The 16,787-nt window shown below is 34.6% G+C and overlaps 1 protein-coding gene across 3 annotated transcripts in view; it reads left to right on the forward strand.

Annotated features, from left to right (window-relative positions):
* LOC128241612 (uncharacterized) overlaps positions 1-14,002 on the forward strand; it is a 64,906-nt gene extending 50,904 nt beyond the window's left edge. For all 3 annotated transcript variants that reach the window (XM_052958621.1, XM_052958625.1, XM_052958624.1), the window contains exons 8-14: positions 1,107-1,259; positions 1,505-1,588; positions 1,915-2,060; positions 2,536-2,650; positions 4,476-4,727; positions 7,402-7,647; positions 9,476-14,002. In XM_052958621.1, coding sequence (XP_052814581.1) covers positions 1,107-1,259; positions 1,505-1,588; positions 1,915-2,060; positions 2,536-2,650; positions 4,476-4,727; positions 7,402-7,647; positions 9,476-9,598 — 1,119 coding nt within the window. In that variant the 3' untranslated portion in view covers positions 9,599-14,002. The remainder of the gene's footprint in view (positions 1-1,106; positions 1,260-1,504; positions 1,589-1,914; positions 2,061-2,535; positions 2,651-4,475; positions 4,728-7,401; positions 7,648-9,475) is intronic.
* Positions 14,003-16,787: the final 2,785 nt, after the last annotated feature.

Raw genomic sequence — 16,787 nt, forward strand, 5'->3', positions numbered from 1 at the left:
ACGAGCATGAAGGTAAGTTCAAAGAAAGTGACAAAATGAGTAAAAAAAAAAAAAAAATTAAAACACGGAAAACATCCCATAGTCCTTTCAAATTTCAAAGTCGATACGTCGTTATACTTTAAACAACTTTTAACAACTTACGCGTCCATAAGGAATTTTAGTGTTTTGACCTTTTTTCCGAACTATCGTGTGTATTTTTACGCCGAAATAAAACTGACGATATGGGGTTTACAGGTGGTTATATAGAGTGCTTTAATCACGTGACCATGGTATATGCATCTCCAAACGGAAAAAAAGCTCATCGACTGGAAAATCTTCTTTATCGTCTGAAAAATATTGTGTGTCATAAATTGCAAACGTTTTAAATGTGATGAAAAAATAAATATTTTGTAACGCATGTTCTCAAAAGCGCGGGAAAACAGGTGCCCGTATAGTTGTTTATTTCCTGTTTTGATGAAACCGAAAGTAGACTGCATATCCTCCTGGTTAGCACTTCATTTAAAGCCTGGGAAAATATCTGGTGGTTTTATTTTTTCAAGAAAATGCAGAAAAAAAAACAACCATGTCAAGTAAAAAATACGTCTTGGCAGTCAAAATAGGTACATTTTCCCGACGTTAAAAACGACTAAAATAGCCCCAGATATGATATAGAATGCACCATAGACGTTCCCCATTTAAAAAAAATTCCGGGGGGGCATGCCCCCGGACCCCCCTAGTGTGCGTTGACATTACGATGGGTGTCCCGGAATCGACCCAAGAAATTATCACATGTATGGAAATAAGACAAGTTGGCAAATATTTTCATTGATATATCGGAAGAAGAAATAGCAATTCCCATAACTATTGTGTATCTTGTGCTTGTGTTTTTTTACTGACCCTTTAAAGTCATAAACAGAAACTTCATTATACAAAATATCCCGTTGATTGTTTTATTTCACAGAAAACATTTCAGTTATTACAAACTATTTATTGTTATTGGATTAAAATGTATAAAAACATTCCTTTTATCACACTTAATACAATGAAATGAAAATATTACAGGGTGTTTTGAGACTTTGCCGAAAAAAAATGTTGAAATTTAAACTAATTTCTGCAATTTTTTCCAGGAATTCTACAAGCCAATGTTAAGAGCCAGCCTTCTTAGTCGGGAGCAGCTTGATGCAATATTCCTCAACTTAGACGAACTTATCCACATCAACAAGCATTTCATATCAAAACTGAAGTCTTCGATCGGCTTCGCAAACTCAAACAATGATTGTGTAAGTTATCAGTAATTATTTTGAATTTATTAAAATCTTTCTTGTGAAAGCAAATAAACAATATATATCAACAGAGGTTCTAAGTATGCACTTTGTCCATAAAATGTCAGAATAATCTTAATTTCAATTTAAAACTTAAAAGTATAATATCCAAGCAGGATATTTTCTTTTTTACTATGTTCTAGATTTTTATTGGATGACTATTAATAGTTTCCAAAATGTAACCAATCAAATTACATTTTCAGGATCTTCAGGAGGTGCTCATTGGCAGTCTATTTTTAGAATCTTCCACCATGTTTCTAACATTTGAAAACTACTGTGTTAATCAGGTAAGCTGAATAAAAACAGAAAAACAATGATGAAAGTTACCAAACAAAGTTTTAGTCGCTTTCAGTTATAATTCTTATTCCGGGGCATTTTAAGGGAGATAAAAATGTAAGAACAAAATAGTCAATTTGAGTTGTCTTTCTTGTTCCACTAATGCATCTAAGCATGTGGCATTCACTGTCAGAATATATGCGACTAATTTACTTGATCAACTGTTTTAATATATTTTCATCAGTTTAAACAGACAATGATTATATCAGTGTAACATGTAATCAGGGAATAAAATTACAGAAATAATATTAAAATGTTTTTTCTTGAAAATTTTCAGTCCCAAGCACCTGTGTTATTGGAGCAGTTTGAGCGTGACCGTGAGTTGTTGCGAATTTTCCTGCAAGCGTCACAGAACGACAACCAACAGTTACGTCGCATGCATCTTAAATCCTTCCTTATGGTTCCTGTCCAGCGAATAATGAGGTAAGTAATAAGTAGCACCTGAGTGACACAGACAATATCCCCATATATCATGCAGGCCGAAACATTTGACATGACGGTTAATTCAGAATTTAGAGGTCAAAATAATATTTTGCCTATTAAGAATGCAGTATTTCATTGATTTTCAATACATTTATTTCAGTTAATCAGCAATCAGCTGTTTCTGGTTTTAATTAGGTGAAGCAGTATATATAAACAGTGGCTGACCCAATTGATGGCTAGTTCACAAAATATTATGTAGACCACTAAACACTTGAAAAGTGTTAATAGGTACTTGCAGAAATGAATAATTTTGCAACTAAAGACATAACTTACAACCATTCACCATTACTAAATGTAATCATCAGACAAATTGTTTTATTTGTGGGACAATTTTCCTTTAGGTCAAAATCAGATTTTTATCCAAACTTAATTCATCTATTTTATTTTATCTTTTTTATCTTATCTTTTCTTTCAGATATCCGCTGTTACTGGACCGTCTTTACAGAACAACACCAAACTCACATCCCGACAAGGATAACTTGAAGGAAGCGAAAGAGAAAATTGAAGAAATTTTGGGTCATATCAATGCGGTGAGAAAGCTAGCTGTTTAGTTGCTTGCCTTTGACCATTCATGTCCTGAAATACTTGCCCATGTTATAATAAGACCCCAGAGTGTTAAAAGGCGATCCGGTTTTAATGAATTTGATGTTGTATTGTTCTACAAGTGCCCTTTGATTGATGGAGAAAAATAGATGATCATTGGTAACCTCTCATACCAGTAGAAACCAACACTTACATGTAGGCTGTGTTCCTTACACAGAGCGTTATTCTTTACACAGAGCTTAATTTGGTACACAGAGCATTCTTCTGTACACAGAGCATTATTTTGTACACAGAGCGTTCATCTGTACACAGAGCGTTATTCTGTACACAGAAAATTATTCTGTACACAGAGTGTTATTCCATAGTATCCTTTAAGATACCTCCTTACCTAAGCAGCAGCTTGATTTTCAAAAGTGCTTTGGGTTAAGAATAGAATATGTTAACCAATCAAAAGACAGGGAAAGATTAAGCCCCTCGCTCCATAGTCCTCTTTTTTTCGCAGTTCATGTAAGATGTAAATTTGCAATTAGCTGATTCAAGAAGGCAACAGAATATATCATTTAAGAAAAATTAGTACAAGATATTTAAATTTGACATTAAATTCCGAAATCATTTTTTGTTGCATATTAGATCATTTTACGTGAATAACAATAAATATGTACAATTTCCTCTACATAAAATATAGTACTTATATTTATGGATTGCTTGCATGGATCAAGGAAAATTGCTTTACATAATTTCATTACCAATTTACCATAATGGTGAAAACCACTTACTGAACTGAGAGAAATTGAAATATTATTTGTTGCGCAAATTGCATCAGTTATATTTTATGACTGGTCTGGTATGATTTATATAGAAATTTCATATGTACACAGCCATTTATTCTGATTTATACATCCAATTTTTTCTCAATTTCATTTATATAACATGTAAAATTAAACCAAATGCAGAGATGAATTATGAAAATACTTCAGATACATGATTTAGAATTTATTTTATTTGTTAACATAAAATGTATTCAACCATATCGCAAAAAAAAACCCCGCAGGATCCCCATTTTTTTTTTCGAATTTGGAGAACTATTTTAAATAATCCTGATTTAGTGAAACTACAGGGTCAAGCCAAGTAGTCAAGCTATCAAATATAAACCTTGTTTAAGAGGTCCAAGGCATAGGAACTTAGTATCAAACAATTCAAATTAGTTACATGTATCAATTTGATAAAGGTACAAAGAAACATATTGATTTTAATGCATTTAAAAGCTGCACTCTATTATATTGACCCTTTTGAGAACATTTAAATTTTTTAACTTGGAATGAGCCAATTTTTGCGTTAATGTCTGGAAGGCAGTGATGCAAAACTGCTGACCAAAAGATCAGATTGCAGTTTTTCATATTTACATACGAAAATTGATGTTTTATGGCTAAAAGCATTACTTACGCTTAAAAAAAAATGTGTTCGGCAGTTTTCAAACCAACTGAGATCTGTTCTATAGTATGGGATCTTATATGACTGAATTGAGGACATTAATTCCAAAATCAGCTGATTCTGAGACAAAAAATAAACGAAAAGTCAATGCTGTCAATCTTGGCGAGTGCAGGTTTAATGTTTATCTCGTGCAACTTTAACGATCAGACCTAAGAACGGTATGATTTATGTTTTAGATAAGAAAAATAATAGCTTTAAAAATGGGATTTTAGATTAATAGCTACGTAAAATATTTTTTTTATTTATATCTGAGAAATAAAATAGAGACTGGTTGAACTGTATCATTCTGTCCTGTACAACCCTATCATTCTGTTATTTCAGAAATCCCAGACAGTGACGATAAATCGACAAAGAAAATCCTCATCGATTCGCAAATTTTCTTGCTCAGTCAACGAGAAAATCGAAGTGTCCCGCATTGCCTTGGAAACCCTCAAGTGGAAACGGAAAGACGTTTGCGACGTAATCACGAGTCAGCTTCACATCACTCAGCCTGTCGATCATCTTTGGGCAACAAAAAAATGCAAGAACTACAAGTTTACACCAGTCTTTGGAGTGCTTATGACACTTTCTGAGGTAATTATTTATTTCTCTGGTTTGTTGGTACAGACAGTGAATAAAAAACACCATCAGTATTTCATCGAGACTTTCATCAAAGAATAGATTAAATATAGCATTGATCTTTTTACTTTACTGGAAAGTTCGTTGATAAAAAAAATCTTAAAAAATAATTTTTAAATACGGAAGTTAATATTTTTGATTCGTTTGACAATTAATCTCAGTAATTTCTCTTTGTTAAAAGAATGTAAAAAATCAAACTTGAGTTTTTGTTCCAAAAAACTATAACACATTGCATGCGCATAAAGCATGATAGCTAATTGAAAACGGAGTTAAATTACATGTGCCGATAGTCCAGAAAAGATAGTAAAATCCTGCATGAGGAATAACATGTGCGATAGTCCGCAAAAAATGCTGTTTTCTCTAATAAATCATGTTGTCTTCCCACATGATAAGAACTTTTGAACACGCTTTTGATGTAAAATTTTGTGAGGTGAAAAGTTGACGCATTTTTATTTGTGAAATTTTATTCTAAATTTGTATTATTTGAAAGACTGGTTTGGCTGTTTACGGCACCTTCAAATCTGGTTGTTTTTGATATGAGTTTAATCCTGAACTATCTTCAGTGTTTTAATCTTTAACATTAATAATACAATGAAAACTACAGGGACAAGCCCACTTGTCGAAAAATTCATAACTATATAAACGCCAATATACAGCATAACTCTTGTTTTAATTTTTATTGAGTTATGCCCCTTGAATGATGATCATTTGTAACAGACGAGCATTGGCATCAGCTGAGGGTGCACTTGTTTGATTTAAATCACATTAAACAAATTGTTCTGGTTCTGACCCAAATAAGGATGAGAACTTCTCTTTAGAGCTGCACTCTCACAGATTTTTTTTTTTTTTTTTTTTGTCTTGGTCAGAGCCAATTTTTGCCAAAATGCATTGAAACTAGTGATTTAAGACTGCTTACAAAAAATCAAATGACCGGTTTTCCTTTTTTCTTTTTTTCTTTTTTTAAATCTTTTATGCATTGTTCTTTAATGCATTGTTCTTTTAGCATTAGTAACGCTTCTAGCTAATAATAAAACATTAATTTCGGAGCGCCAATAAGATAATCTGCACTCTGATCTTTTGTCAGGATTCTTATATCACTGGTTATCTTTTATGTATATTTTTGCAAAATTTGGCTCACTCCAAGAGAAAAAAAGTCAAAACGGTAAGTCTGTGAGAGTGCAGCTTTAAAATGCAGGATCCTTAAAATGACATGCGTCTGGCACTTCTATCAGCATTGTTTAAGGACATATGATATGGATTGTCCTTTAAGGGGGCCTGTAGAATCTTGAGTGTTACCCCGTGCAGAGATTCTGAAGAATTAACGTGGGATAATTATCATCTTTTTGCTTTTGTAATAAAGTTGCGATTTTTAACAGCCCAATGTTCTTGAAATTCTAGAAATTTTATCCCACAGGATAATAAAATCAGACCAATTAATTAAAAGATTCATATTGTTAAGAAGAAGTTGTCCTTTTAATTTTTATGGGGATTTTTATACATTCATTAATTTTCAAATGACCTACTAAGATTAAAAATTTCCTTCTAAAAAATCTTTAAAATCTTTTTAAAATAAGTAGGAATTAAAAAACAATTTCACTTGAAATTACGAGTTGGAATTGGATTAGACAGAATTTAATTTAATTTAATTTCTTGTACATTTTGAAAAAAAGTGATCTCATTTAGTTTTAATGATAATGATGGGTTATTTCGTGGTGTTTTTTCCCCAAATAATTTTAAATTAATGTATCCTAAAATCATGCAGGCAAATTAAGATTATACAGTTTTGTTGTAAAACATTAATTAAAATAATTAACTATAATAATGATAAATATAAATATTTAATCTCATGCACTAAAAGCTTTAAGAATATAATGATATTGTATCATTAATATATAGTATAATTATAATCTGATTGAGGCTTGCAGAAACTTGGTGAAAAAACATTTTCATGACAAAAATAGAAGTTGCAGTTGTCTGTGGATTGTGATTTTTATAGCTTGTCCATTATATCAATAATTACAGGTTTTGTCATGTAAAGTTTAGTTGTCGCCGTCCAAATCCAAAATCTTTTACATTGGCCATAAATGAAGAACTACTGAAGGTGTTTAAACGAAACACATGTTTTGTTAAGATGTAAGGCAAGGGCCATAACTCTTGCTTTCATAATTATCAAGAAATGTCCCTTTTTGAACTGAGGGAAAAAACAAACACATGAGGATTGTGGTGTTCAGTTCATCCACTTTTGTTTTATTTCAAAATATACATAATTGTTTTTGAATCATTATGTATATAAGACAGCAAATATATAGCTTTCCTTTAGTCTATACTAATTTATTTTAACTCGATTATGACGAAAGCTGATAGCTTATAGAATCACCTTTCGATGAGTCCATTTCCTGGGCAGAAACCAGTAGTGTGTCCTTTTTGAGAGGCCATGAGAAAGTACCACTAGTGGGGATTGAACCCACAACCGCTTGAGTGAGACGCAACAGATATATCACCAGACCACTCTCACCCCTAAGACACCTCTCAATTTTTCTTTAACCATCACTGACCGATACTGTTGCCAATGGTTGGTGATTGTTATTCTGTTATAACATTACAATGTCTGTTTTCTTAAAATTTTCAGACGTCGACAGAGTTTGAGGAGTCAGACAACTCACGTTTACAGATTAACAGCAATAACGACAACGCCAACGACAACAATAATGGCCGCGTAAAGAGTGCAGCTGTCGTTTTCATTAAGGAGAAAAATGGCCGCTACCAGGCGTTTCGAGAGCCTTTTATGTTGGAAAAATGCATTGTTTGTCAAGATGACGATTATAGAGATGTCTTTGAAGTTCTTGAATGGAACAAAGAAGCCTATTTAATTAAGGTATGTGTCTTATAAACAGAGTCATTAGGCGTAAAAACATGTTTGTTTCTGTTTTCCTGACATAAATTATTGTTTTGCCCCAACCTTACTTGTGAAATATATGTCATTATTTTTTTATTTTTTTTTGCTTGTAACAATATCAGTGATGCTTACACTGATTGTATTTGTATTATTTATTGTTTTTGGTTATAGAAAAATCTCAAGAAACAATTTGCCTAATAAAAAAAAATCAACAACCAACCCTATTTTTTGGGGGCACGAAACCGGAACAAACATATTATTTTTAACGCCTTCTTTTAGAGACATTCAGCATTTTGATACTAAGGGGCTGTCTGTTCAGAACTTTAACTTTGTTAAAGTTAACAACATCACAATTTTCAATAATTTAGACATTACTTCTAACATCATAGTCTGTATGAAAAATAATGTCTGAATTATTGAAAATTACTGTTTAAAATCATACTGGTTACATTAAAATTTCAAAATATTCTAAATACTTTAAGTTAGTGAGATTGAATTATATCATTCTCAATGAAATCAGCATGTTTTGCATAATTTGTATGAATTACATCAATTCTCGAAAATTTCGATAACATAATTATTTACATTTTTATAAATTCTATTACTCTTCCATTGATTAAAACTTGAAGATGGGAGTTTAAAATGATTTCAAGAGGTTTTCTTGATGCATTAAAAACAAAATGACATCGCTAACAAGAAATTTAGAGTACTTTAAGAAGACAGCATCTTCTATGATTATGGGTCTGATTCTTGACTTAAGAGAAACAAGATACAAGAAGTTTTATTTCACATCAGATGTTCATAAGTTACAACTGTAGCTGGCTACAACTATTTTCCGACAAAATGCAAATCAAATAACTTATCAGTAAATTCTAAGTGACATTAAATAAAGAAAGAGATAGAAACTTTTAGCTTTCACCCCTCGTTATGCAACACAGAACAAGGGAGATAATAGTAAATGAATGCATTCAAATAAGATTAAAATTGTATTAGCAAAATAGTTAAGACTTAGAATAATATCATTTTAAATGATTATAAATACATTGATTCTAAATAGATATATTATTATAACATTCAAAAAAAAAATGAGAAAATTAAAATTTTCACTATGAAAAAAAAAATCAAAAAATCTATGATTATGAAATTATTAAGCCAATAGCCAATATGCTTATATATGATTTTATATTGGAAAAATTGTCCGAACATAAATTAAAACAGGAAATAAAATTCATACAAAACAAGATTTAAAAAAAAATTAAATACAAAAAGCACGCAAAGCACAGTTAATCCTGGAATTTATTTGGATTCTTGAAAACAAAAGTTATATTACAAGATTCGCAGAAAATTGGAATGTCAATTGAAGCCAAAGAATGGATAAGTAATGAATCAAAAGACAGTTCAGTGTGACAAATGTCTCTTTTTTTGACATGGTAGTTCAAGGTATTTGAGAAAATTCTTCTGGATGAGACATATGTCTTTTTTTGTAGTTAATGTTGAATTCTTGACAGGGCTCTGTCAAGATTTTCTGACATATTTAAAGATGCACTCTTACTACCAAATAAGATTAAATAAATACAATTATTTACCCTAAAATTAATATCATTATGAAGCATTAAAAAACACTATATAGTTACAATTCATAACCCATATCTTTTTTATGCCATTTGCCTGATGATATATAATTTTTTTATGCATTTGTAAGTTAAAAAAGACGCACCTATGTTTCATCCAAGATGGCCGCCAAAATCCAAGATGGCCACCATCACCCTTAACACTATCATTATCTTTTATATTTGACTACTTTCAGGCAGAAACAGCTCACGAAACAAAACTCTGGGTACAGAACTTGAAACAGCAGATGAACAACTTGGGTAAATGGCGTAAACGACGGAATGCCATGCCAAACATTCTTCTAAATCACCATCAATGAGAGATGCGTTATTAACCAGCGACCAAGGTGAAATAAATCGATGACAGTGGCTTCAATAATTGGTGACCGTGTACTAGTTTCGATAAACATTCCACCAGTTCAAACTTTGGAACGCCATGCCAAACATCCTCCATTATAAAACACCATCACTGACGCTGGCAAAAATAATCATTGACATAGGTTGAACTACCTTGTGTTAGAGAGGTGAAACCACTTACTTTAGTCAAATTTATGAAAGACAGAGGCTGATATATTCAGTGACCATGGTTTGAAGAACCCAGTGACAGAGGCCTAACATACCAGTGACTGAGGGACCATGGTTTGAAGAACCCAGTGACAGAGGCCTAACATACCAGTGACTGAGGGACCATGGTTTGAAGAACCCAGTGACAGAGGCCTAACATACCAGTGACTGAGGCCTTACTTGGCATTGACAGAGGGACCATGGTTTGAAGAAATTAGTGACAGAGGCCTTACTTGGCATTGACAGAGGGACCATGGTTTGAAGTACCCAGTGACAGAGGCCTTAATTATAAGTGACAGTGGGACCATGGTTTGAAGTACCCAGTGACAGAGGCCTAACTTGCCAGTGACTGAGGGACCATGGTTTGAAGAAATTAGTGACAGAGGCCTTACTTGGCATTGACAGAGGGACCATGGTTTGGAGTACCCAGTGACAGAGGCCTTAATTATAAGTGACAGAGGGACCATGGTTTTAAGTACCCAGTGACAGAGGCCTTAATTATAAGTGACATAGGGACCAAGATTTGAAGTACCCAGTGACAGAGCCTATATAATCAGTGACAAAGGTCCTAGTAAACAATGACAAAGAGAGTTTAATGCTTGCCATAAGTGCTGTTTCAAGCGCAAACTGATAGTGCTGTGCTTTAATGATTATTGCCAAACATTATGACAAAATTACTCAACATAGAGTGAGTATAAATGAAAGTTTTGTCCAGGTGGTCAAATATTTGTGTTGCTGGAAATCAAAAGAAAGTGTGCCTTACAATAGCTGTACCTGGGCAAAATATTAAAGTTGAGTAAAGCATCTGTTATACAGACAATGACCTCATAAGTTTATGACAGACTTTAAGCTTAGCTCATATTTTGTAAGAGCTAGGAATGTAAGAATGGCCGTCAAGAATGGAGGAACTTGTAGCTTAAGCGTTTGTTGATCACAAAAAGGCCTTTGATACAATGGACAATATTTTTCAGTATTCATCCATATTGGTTTAGTTCCTTCAGTTTGTTTAAGTAAATTGTTTTATTTCATATATACATGAACACTATTATTTATTACAGTTCAGCATTTACATATTACTTCATATCAACTTGTCTGTGATTTGCTTTAAGTGTTAAGGTATATGATCCATAATAAATTAATTACTTGATGCCTGGTTACTCATATAAATTTGAAAATGTAAAAAAATAAAATAATTATTAATTGTATTGATTAGGCAGCTTTTATGCCTTCAAGTATTGAAGAATGAGATATCTACTTTTTTATCTAAATGAACCAGACAGAGACCATTTATATGATAACATAATAATGGTTGAATCTTCTGAAACATGAAAATTATTGTCAAAGGAGTTATCGGGTAACTAGTTTATTTGTAGGTTGAATACCTTATTTATTGTATATATAATTTTATATAGAGGCTTAAATGTTTTAAAATATGTGCTTCATTGATTTTATAAATTGTAATAAATAATTTTAATAAATATGTCAATGCATTGCTATGGGGGTTTCAATCAATTTCTGTGATAGGTTTTGATTGTTGGACAAGAAATCCATCAGTTCTTAGCCGAGTTGTTTTTTGTGAGATAAAAAAAGTAGACGTATTGTCTTAGCCTTGATGTCGCTGATGTCGACTATTTCTTAGTATTACATGGGTGCAACATGTTTAACTATGACCGTTAAGGCATTTCCATTTAAACATATAACTCCGGGGTGAAGGCACTTTAATAATATACCAACCCCCTACAGAAGCAAATTTACCCTTTCAGTGTCCAAATAAGCGAAAAAAGACAACCCACCCATATACTATTTAAATAATTGCCTTCCCCCCGGTGAGTAGATGTGTTACTGGAATAGCCCTTAATCACAAACCATTGATTTTATATTAAAAGAATGTTGGTGTTGCCAGAGAAATTGCACATGTGTGTAGCAAAAATCAACAATCTGGCTTTTGTATTTAATGAGTTATGTCCCTTTATACACACAATTTCATATTTATTGAGTTATGCCCCTGTTATACACAAATGTGTAGCATGACTCATCAATCTGGCTTAAATATTTATGGAGTTGGGCCACTCTTATACACACATGTGTAGCAAAATCCCCTCAATCTAACTGTAATAATTATAGAGTTATTACCCTTTTATACACATGTTTAGCAAAATCCCCTCAATCTAACTGTAATAATTTTGGAGTTATTCCCCTTTTATACACATGTAGTGAAACTGATCAATCTGCCTTTAATAGATATGGATTCATTCCCCTTTTATTTACACACGTGAGGCAAAACTAATCAATCTCGCTTGAATAATTATGAAGTTTTTCCCCACATGTGTAGCGAAACTCATAAATCTGGCTTTGATAGTTTTGGAGTTATGCCCCTTTTATTCAAATATTTCTACTGAAACTCCTCAATGAAGCTTTAATATGTATTGAATTAAGCCCCTTTTAGACAGCAGATGAGCGATGGCATCCATATTTAGTGTTTTTGTTATTTCTTATAACCATGACAACTATTGTTAAGTATCTTTTGGGCAAACTATATGATATATAAGGGTTATTAGTACTGTGTTTTAATGCGTGGGGTTGTATTCAACTCGAGTGGATTTTTGCAGTTAAAACATTTTTGGCAAATTTAAAAAAAAAAAAAAAAAATATAAAAAAATAAATCCCTTTCGTTTTAATCCTCCGTCACTTTTTAAAGCATTCTTGTACAATTTAAGACGAAAAATGAAATTCCAGTAAATTGGGAAAAATGACACATTTTTTCGAATCTGAAAGGCCTCAGCACCACCCCCAATATGGTAAAGAATCATACTTAATGTTAATTAATGTATCCTAAAAACAGTTGATTTTTTTCGGATGCCTGGTAAAACATGTGCTTTAACAAAATATAATAGTTGTATTTTCATGAACTTTACCAGAAATTTGCACTTAACTCTTCACTGCAATTATTACTAACTTACTAATAGTATTTTCCCTAAGGTGTTGATTTGTGTATAAACGGACAAAGAGCACTCTATTTTGACCAATTATGAAATTATTAACCGACAAATAACTACTGAAGACCCTATTATCTCCCAATATAATTGTCTGGAAACTGTGTGAATTGTTCTGCCACATACTATTCTATCATGTAATAAATTTGTATAACACTATAATTATAGAGCATTCCGGGCAAAGCCAGTTTTATACAAGTGATATTCTTGCGAACAAGACGTAATTTGTACTTATATGTGTCGGCTGCGTGCCTCAACCATTTTGTATTGTACGCCCTTATGTTGCAGTTAGCCTTCGACATGTAAAGGTCTATGATTAGTCTCGGTCACAGTATGTTATATTTCATGAGAGAACACTTCGAAAAGAAAATAAGGAAATTCCTAAAGAATTCAGTAAATGATTTACAAACTATTTCCAGTATTCTGTACACCAACATGTAAAACAAAATTAAAGCTTGTTATGTTTGAAAATAACTAATAAGAAATTGAAAACACACTGTGCCTTTGAAGGGATTATAAGGTCCAAATTAATACTTTAGCATCAAAAATTGTATTTTTTATTTTTTGAAAAACAATCAATACAGTGATTGTGATTTTTTGTCAAAATAAGTTACGCATGGACATTCATTTTTTAATTGTTTTGAATACTTAATTACTTGTCATAAACAGTCGAACCCCATTGGCTCAAACTGATTGCTTGGCTCCATCTCCTCGTTAGCTCGAACTGAATGTTAAGGACCAATTTCTTTCTTCTGAAGGAAAATGTTCCCACATGGCTCGAATTTCCTGAGGTTCGAGGTATTTTCGCCTGGCCCTGAGAGTTCGAGCCAAAGGGGTTCGACTGTATATGGATATTGATGGATTTTTCTGCCAATGTGATTTTAATGAAAACATAATAAATTATTACAAAAAGTTATATGTTATAGATCTACTAATTCTTAAGTGAAAGAGATGGGGAAATGTATAATGACCTTCATACGTTATACCTACTTAAAAAAGGTATATTTGTACATACCAAATATTATTTATTTATTCATTATTTTAACATTATGCTGTCAAATATTTGTACATACAGAAATCATGATATCAGTGTTATTGTTGAACATTATGTTGCTTTGTTAAACATTTTGTTAATACTTTGAATGAAATTTTATACCAAATAAAGAAATAAAATAAAACTGTTTTTTTTTTCATGATGACATAAGGGAAAGTTTTCAAGAGCTTGTGCAGTAAAGGTGCATGCCAACAGAGCTAAACATAAGTAATGTGCATGCCAACAGTAAAGGTGCATGACAACAGAGCTTGACATCAGTAAAGGTGCATGCCGTCAGTAAAGGTGTATGACATCAGTAAAGATGCATGAAGGCAGTGAAGGTGCATGACGTGAGTGAAGGTGCATGTCATCAGTAAAGGTACATGACGTCAGTAAAGGTGCATGACATCAGTGAAGGTGCATGACATCAGTAAAGGTGCATGGCATCAGTAAAGGTGCCAGACAACAGTAAAGGTGCATGACATCAGTAAAGGTGCATGACATCAGTAAAGGTGCATGGCGTCAGTCAAGGTGCATGACATCAGTAAAGGTGCATGACGTCCGTGAATGTGCGTGGCGTCAGTACAGGTGCATGACGTCAATGAAGGTGCACGACGTCAGTAAAGGTGCATGACATCAGTAAAGGTGCATGACAACAGTAAAGGTGCATGACATCAGTAAAGGTGCATGACGTCAGTGAATGTGCGTGGCGTCAGTACAGGTGCATGATGTCAATGAAGGTGCACGACGTCAGTAAAGGTGCATGACAACAGTAAAGGTGCATGACAACAGTAAAGGTGCATGACATCAGTAAAGGTGCATGGCATCAGTAAAGGTGCATGACATCAGTAAAGGTGCATGGCATCAGTAAAGGTGCATGACATCAGTAAAGGTGCATGACGTCAGTGAATGTGCGTGGCGTCAGTACAGGTGCATGACGTCAATGAAGGTGCACGACGTCAGTAAAGGTGCATGACATCAGTAAAGGTGCATGACAACAGTAAAGGTGCATGACATCAGTAAAGGTGCATGGCATCAGTAAAGGTGCATGACAACAGTAAAGGTGCATGGCGTCAGTCAAGGTGCATGGCGTCAGTAAAGGTGCATGACATCAGTAAAGGTGCATGGCATCAGTGAATGTGCATGACAACAGTAAAGATGCATGAAGGCAGTGAAGGTGCATGACATCAGTGAATGTGCATGGCGTCAGTCAAGGTGCAAGGCGTCAGTAAAGGTGCATGACATCAGTAAAGGTGCATGGCGTCAGTAAAGGTGCATGACATCAATGAAGGTGCATGACATCAGTGAAGGTGCATGGCGTCAGTGAAGGTGCATAGCGTCAGTAAAGGTGCATGACATCAGTGAAGGTGCATGGCGTCAGTAAAGATGCATGAAGGCAGTGAAGGTGCATGACATCAGTGAATGTGCATGGCGTCAGTCAAGGTGCATGGCGTCAGTAAAGGTGCATGACATCAATAAAGGTGCATGACATCAGTAAAGGTGCATGACAACAGTGAAGGTGCATGACATCAGTGAAGGTGAATGACATCAGTGAAGGTGCATGGCGTCAGTAAAGGTGCATGACATCAGTGAAGGTGCATGGCGTCAGTAAAGATGCATGAAGGCAGTGAAGGTGCATGACATCAGTGAATGTGCATGGCGTCAGTCAAGGTGCATGGCGTCAGTAAAGGTGCATGACATCAGTAAAGGTGCATGGCATCAGTCAAGGTGCATGACAACAGTGAAGGTGCATGACATCAGTGAAGGTGCATGACATCAGTGAAGGTGCATGGCGTCAGTAAAGGTGCATGACATCAGTGAAGGTGCATGGCGTCAGTAAAGATGCATGAAGGCAGTGAAGGTGCATGACATCAGTGAATGTGCATGGCGTCAGTCAAGGTGCATGGCATCAGTAAAGGTGCATGACAACAGTGAAGGTGCATGACATCAGTGAAGGTGCATGACATCAGTGAAGGTGCATGGCGTCAGTAAAGGTGCATGACATCAGTGAAGGTGCATGGCGTCAGTAAAGATGCATGAAGGCAGTGAAGGTGCATGACATCAGTGAATGTGCATGGCGTCAGTCAAGGTGCATGGCGTCAGTAAAGGTGCATGACATCAATAAAGGTGCATGACATCAGTAAAGGTGCATGGCGTCAGTGAAGGTGCATGACATCAGTGAAGGTGCATGAAGTCAGTGAAGGTGCATGAAGGCAGTGAAGGTGCATGACGTCAGTAAAGGTGTATGGCGTCAGTAAAGGTGCATGACATCAGTGAAGGTGCATGACGTCAGTGAAGGTACATGTCATCAGTAAAGGTGCATGACATCAGTAAAGGTGCATGACGTCAGTGAATGTGCGTGGCGTCAGTACAGGTGCATGACGTCAATGAAGGTGCACGACGTCAGTAAAGGATCATGGCCTCAGTAAAGGTACATGATGTCAGTAAAGGTGCATGGCATCTGTAAAGGTACACGACGTCAGTAAAGGTGCATGACGTCAGTAAAGGTGTATGATGTCAGAAAAGGTACATGACGTCAGCGAAGGTGCTTGACATCAGTAAGGTACATGGCATCAGTAAAGGTACATGGCGTCAGTGAAGGTGCATGACATAAGTGAAGGTGCTTGACATCAGTAAAGGTGCATGACATCAGTAAAGGTGCATGACATCAGTAAAGGTGCATGGCGTCAGTGAAGGTGCATGACATAAGCAAAGGTGCTTGACGTCATGACGTCAGTAAACGTGCATGACATCAGTAAAGATGCATGACATTAGTAAAGGTGCATGACATCAGTAAAGGTGCATGGCGTCAGTGAAGGTGCATGACATAAGTAAAGGTGCTTGACGTCATGACGTCAGTCAAGGTGCATGGCGTCAGTGAAGGTGCATGACATAAGTAAAGGTGCTTGACGTCATGAC

Source organism: Mya arenaria, chromosome 7 (assembly GCF_026914265.1).
Source record: "Mya arenaria isolate MELC-2E11 chromosome 7, ASM2691426v1".
NCBI classification, from domain to species: domain Eukaryota; kingdom Metazoa; phylum Mollusca; class Bivalvia; order Myida; family Myidae; genus Mya; species Mya arenaria.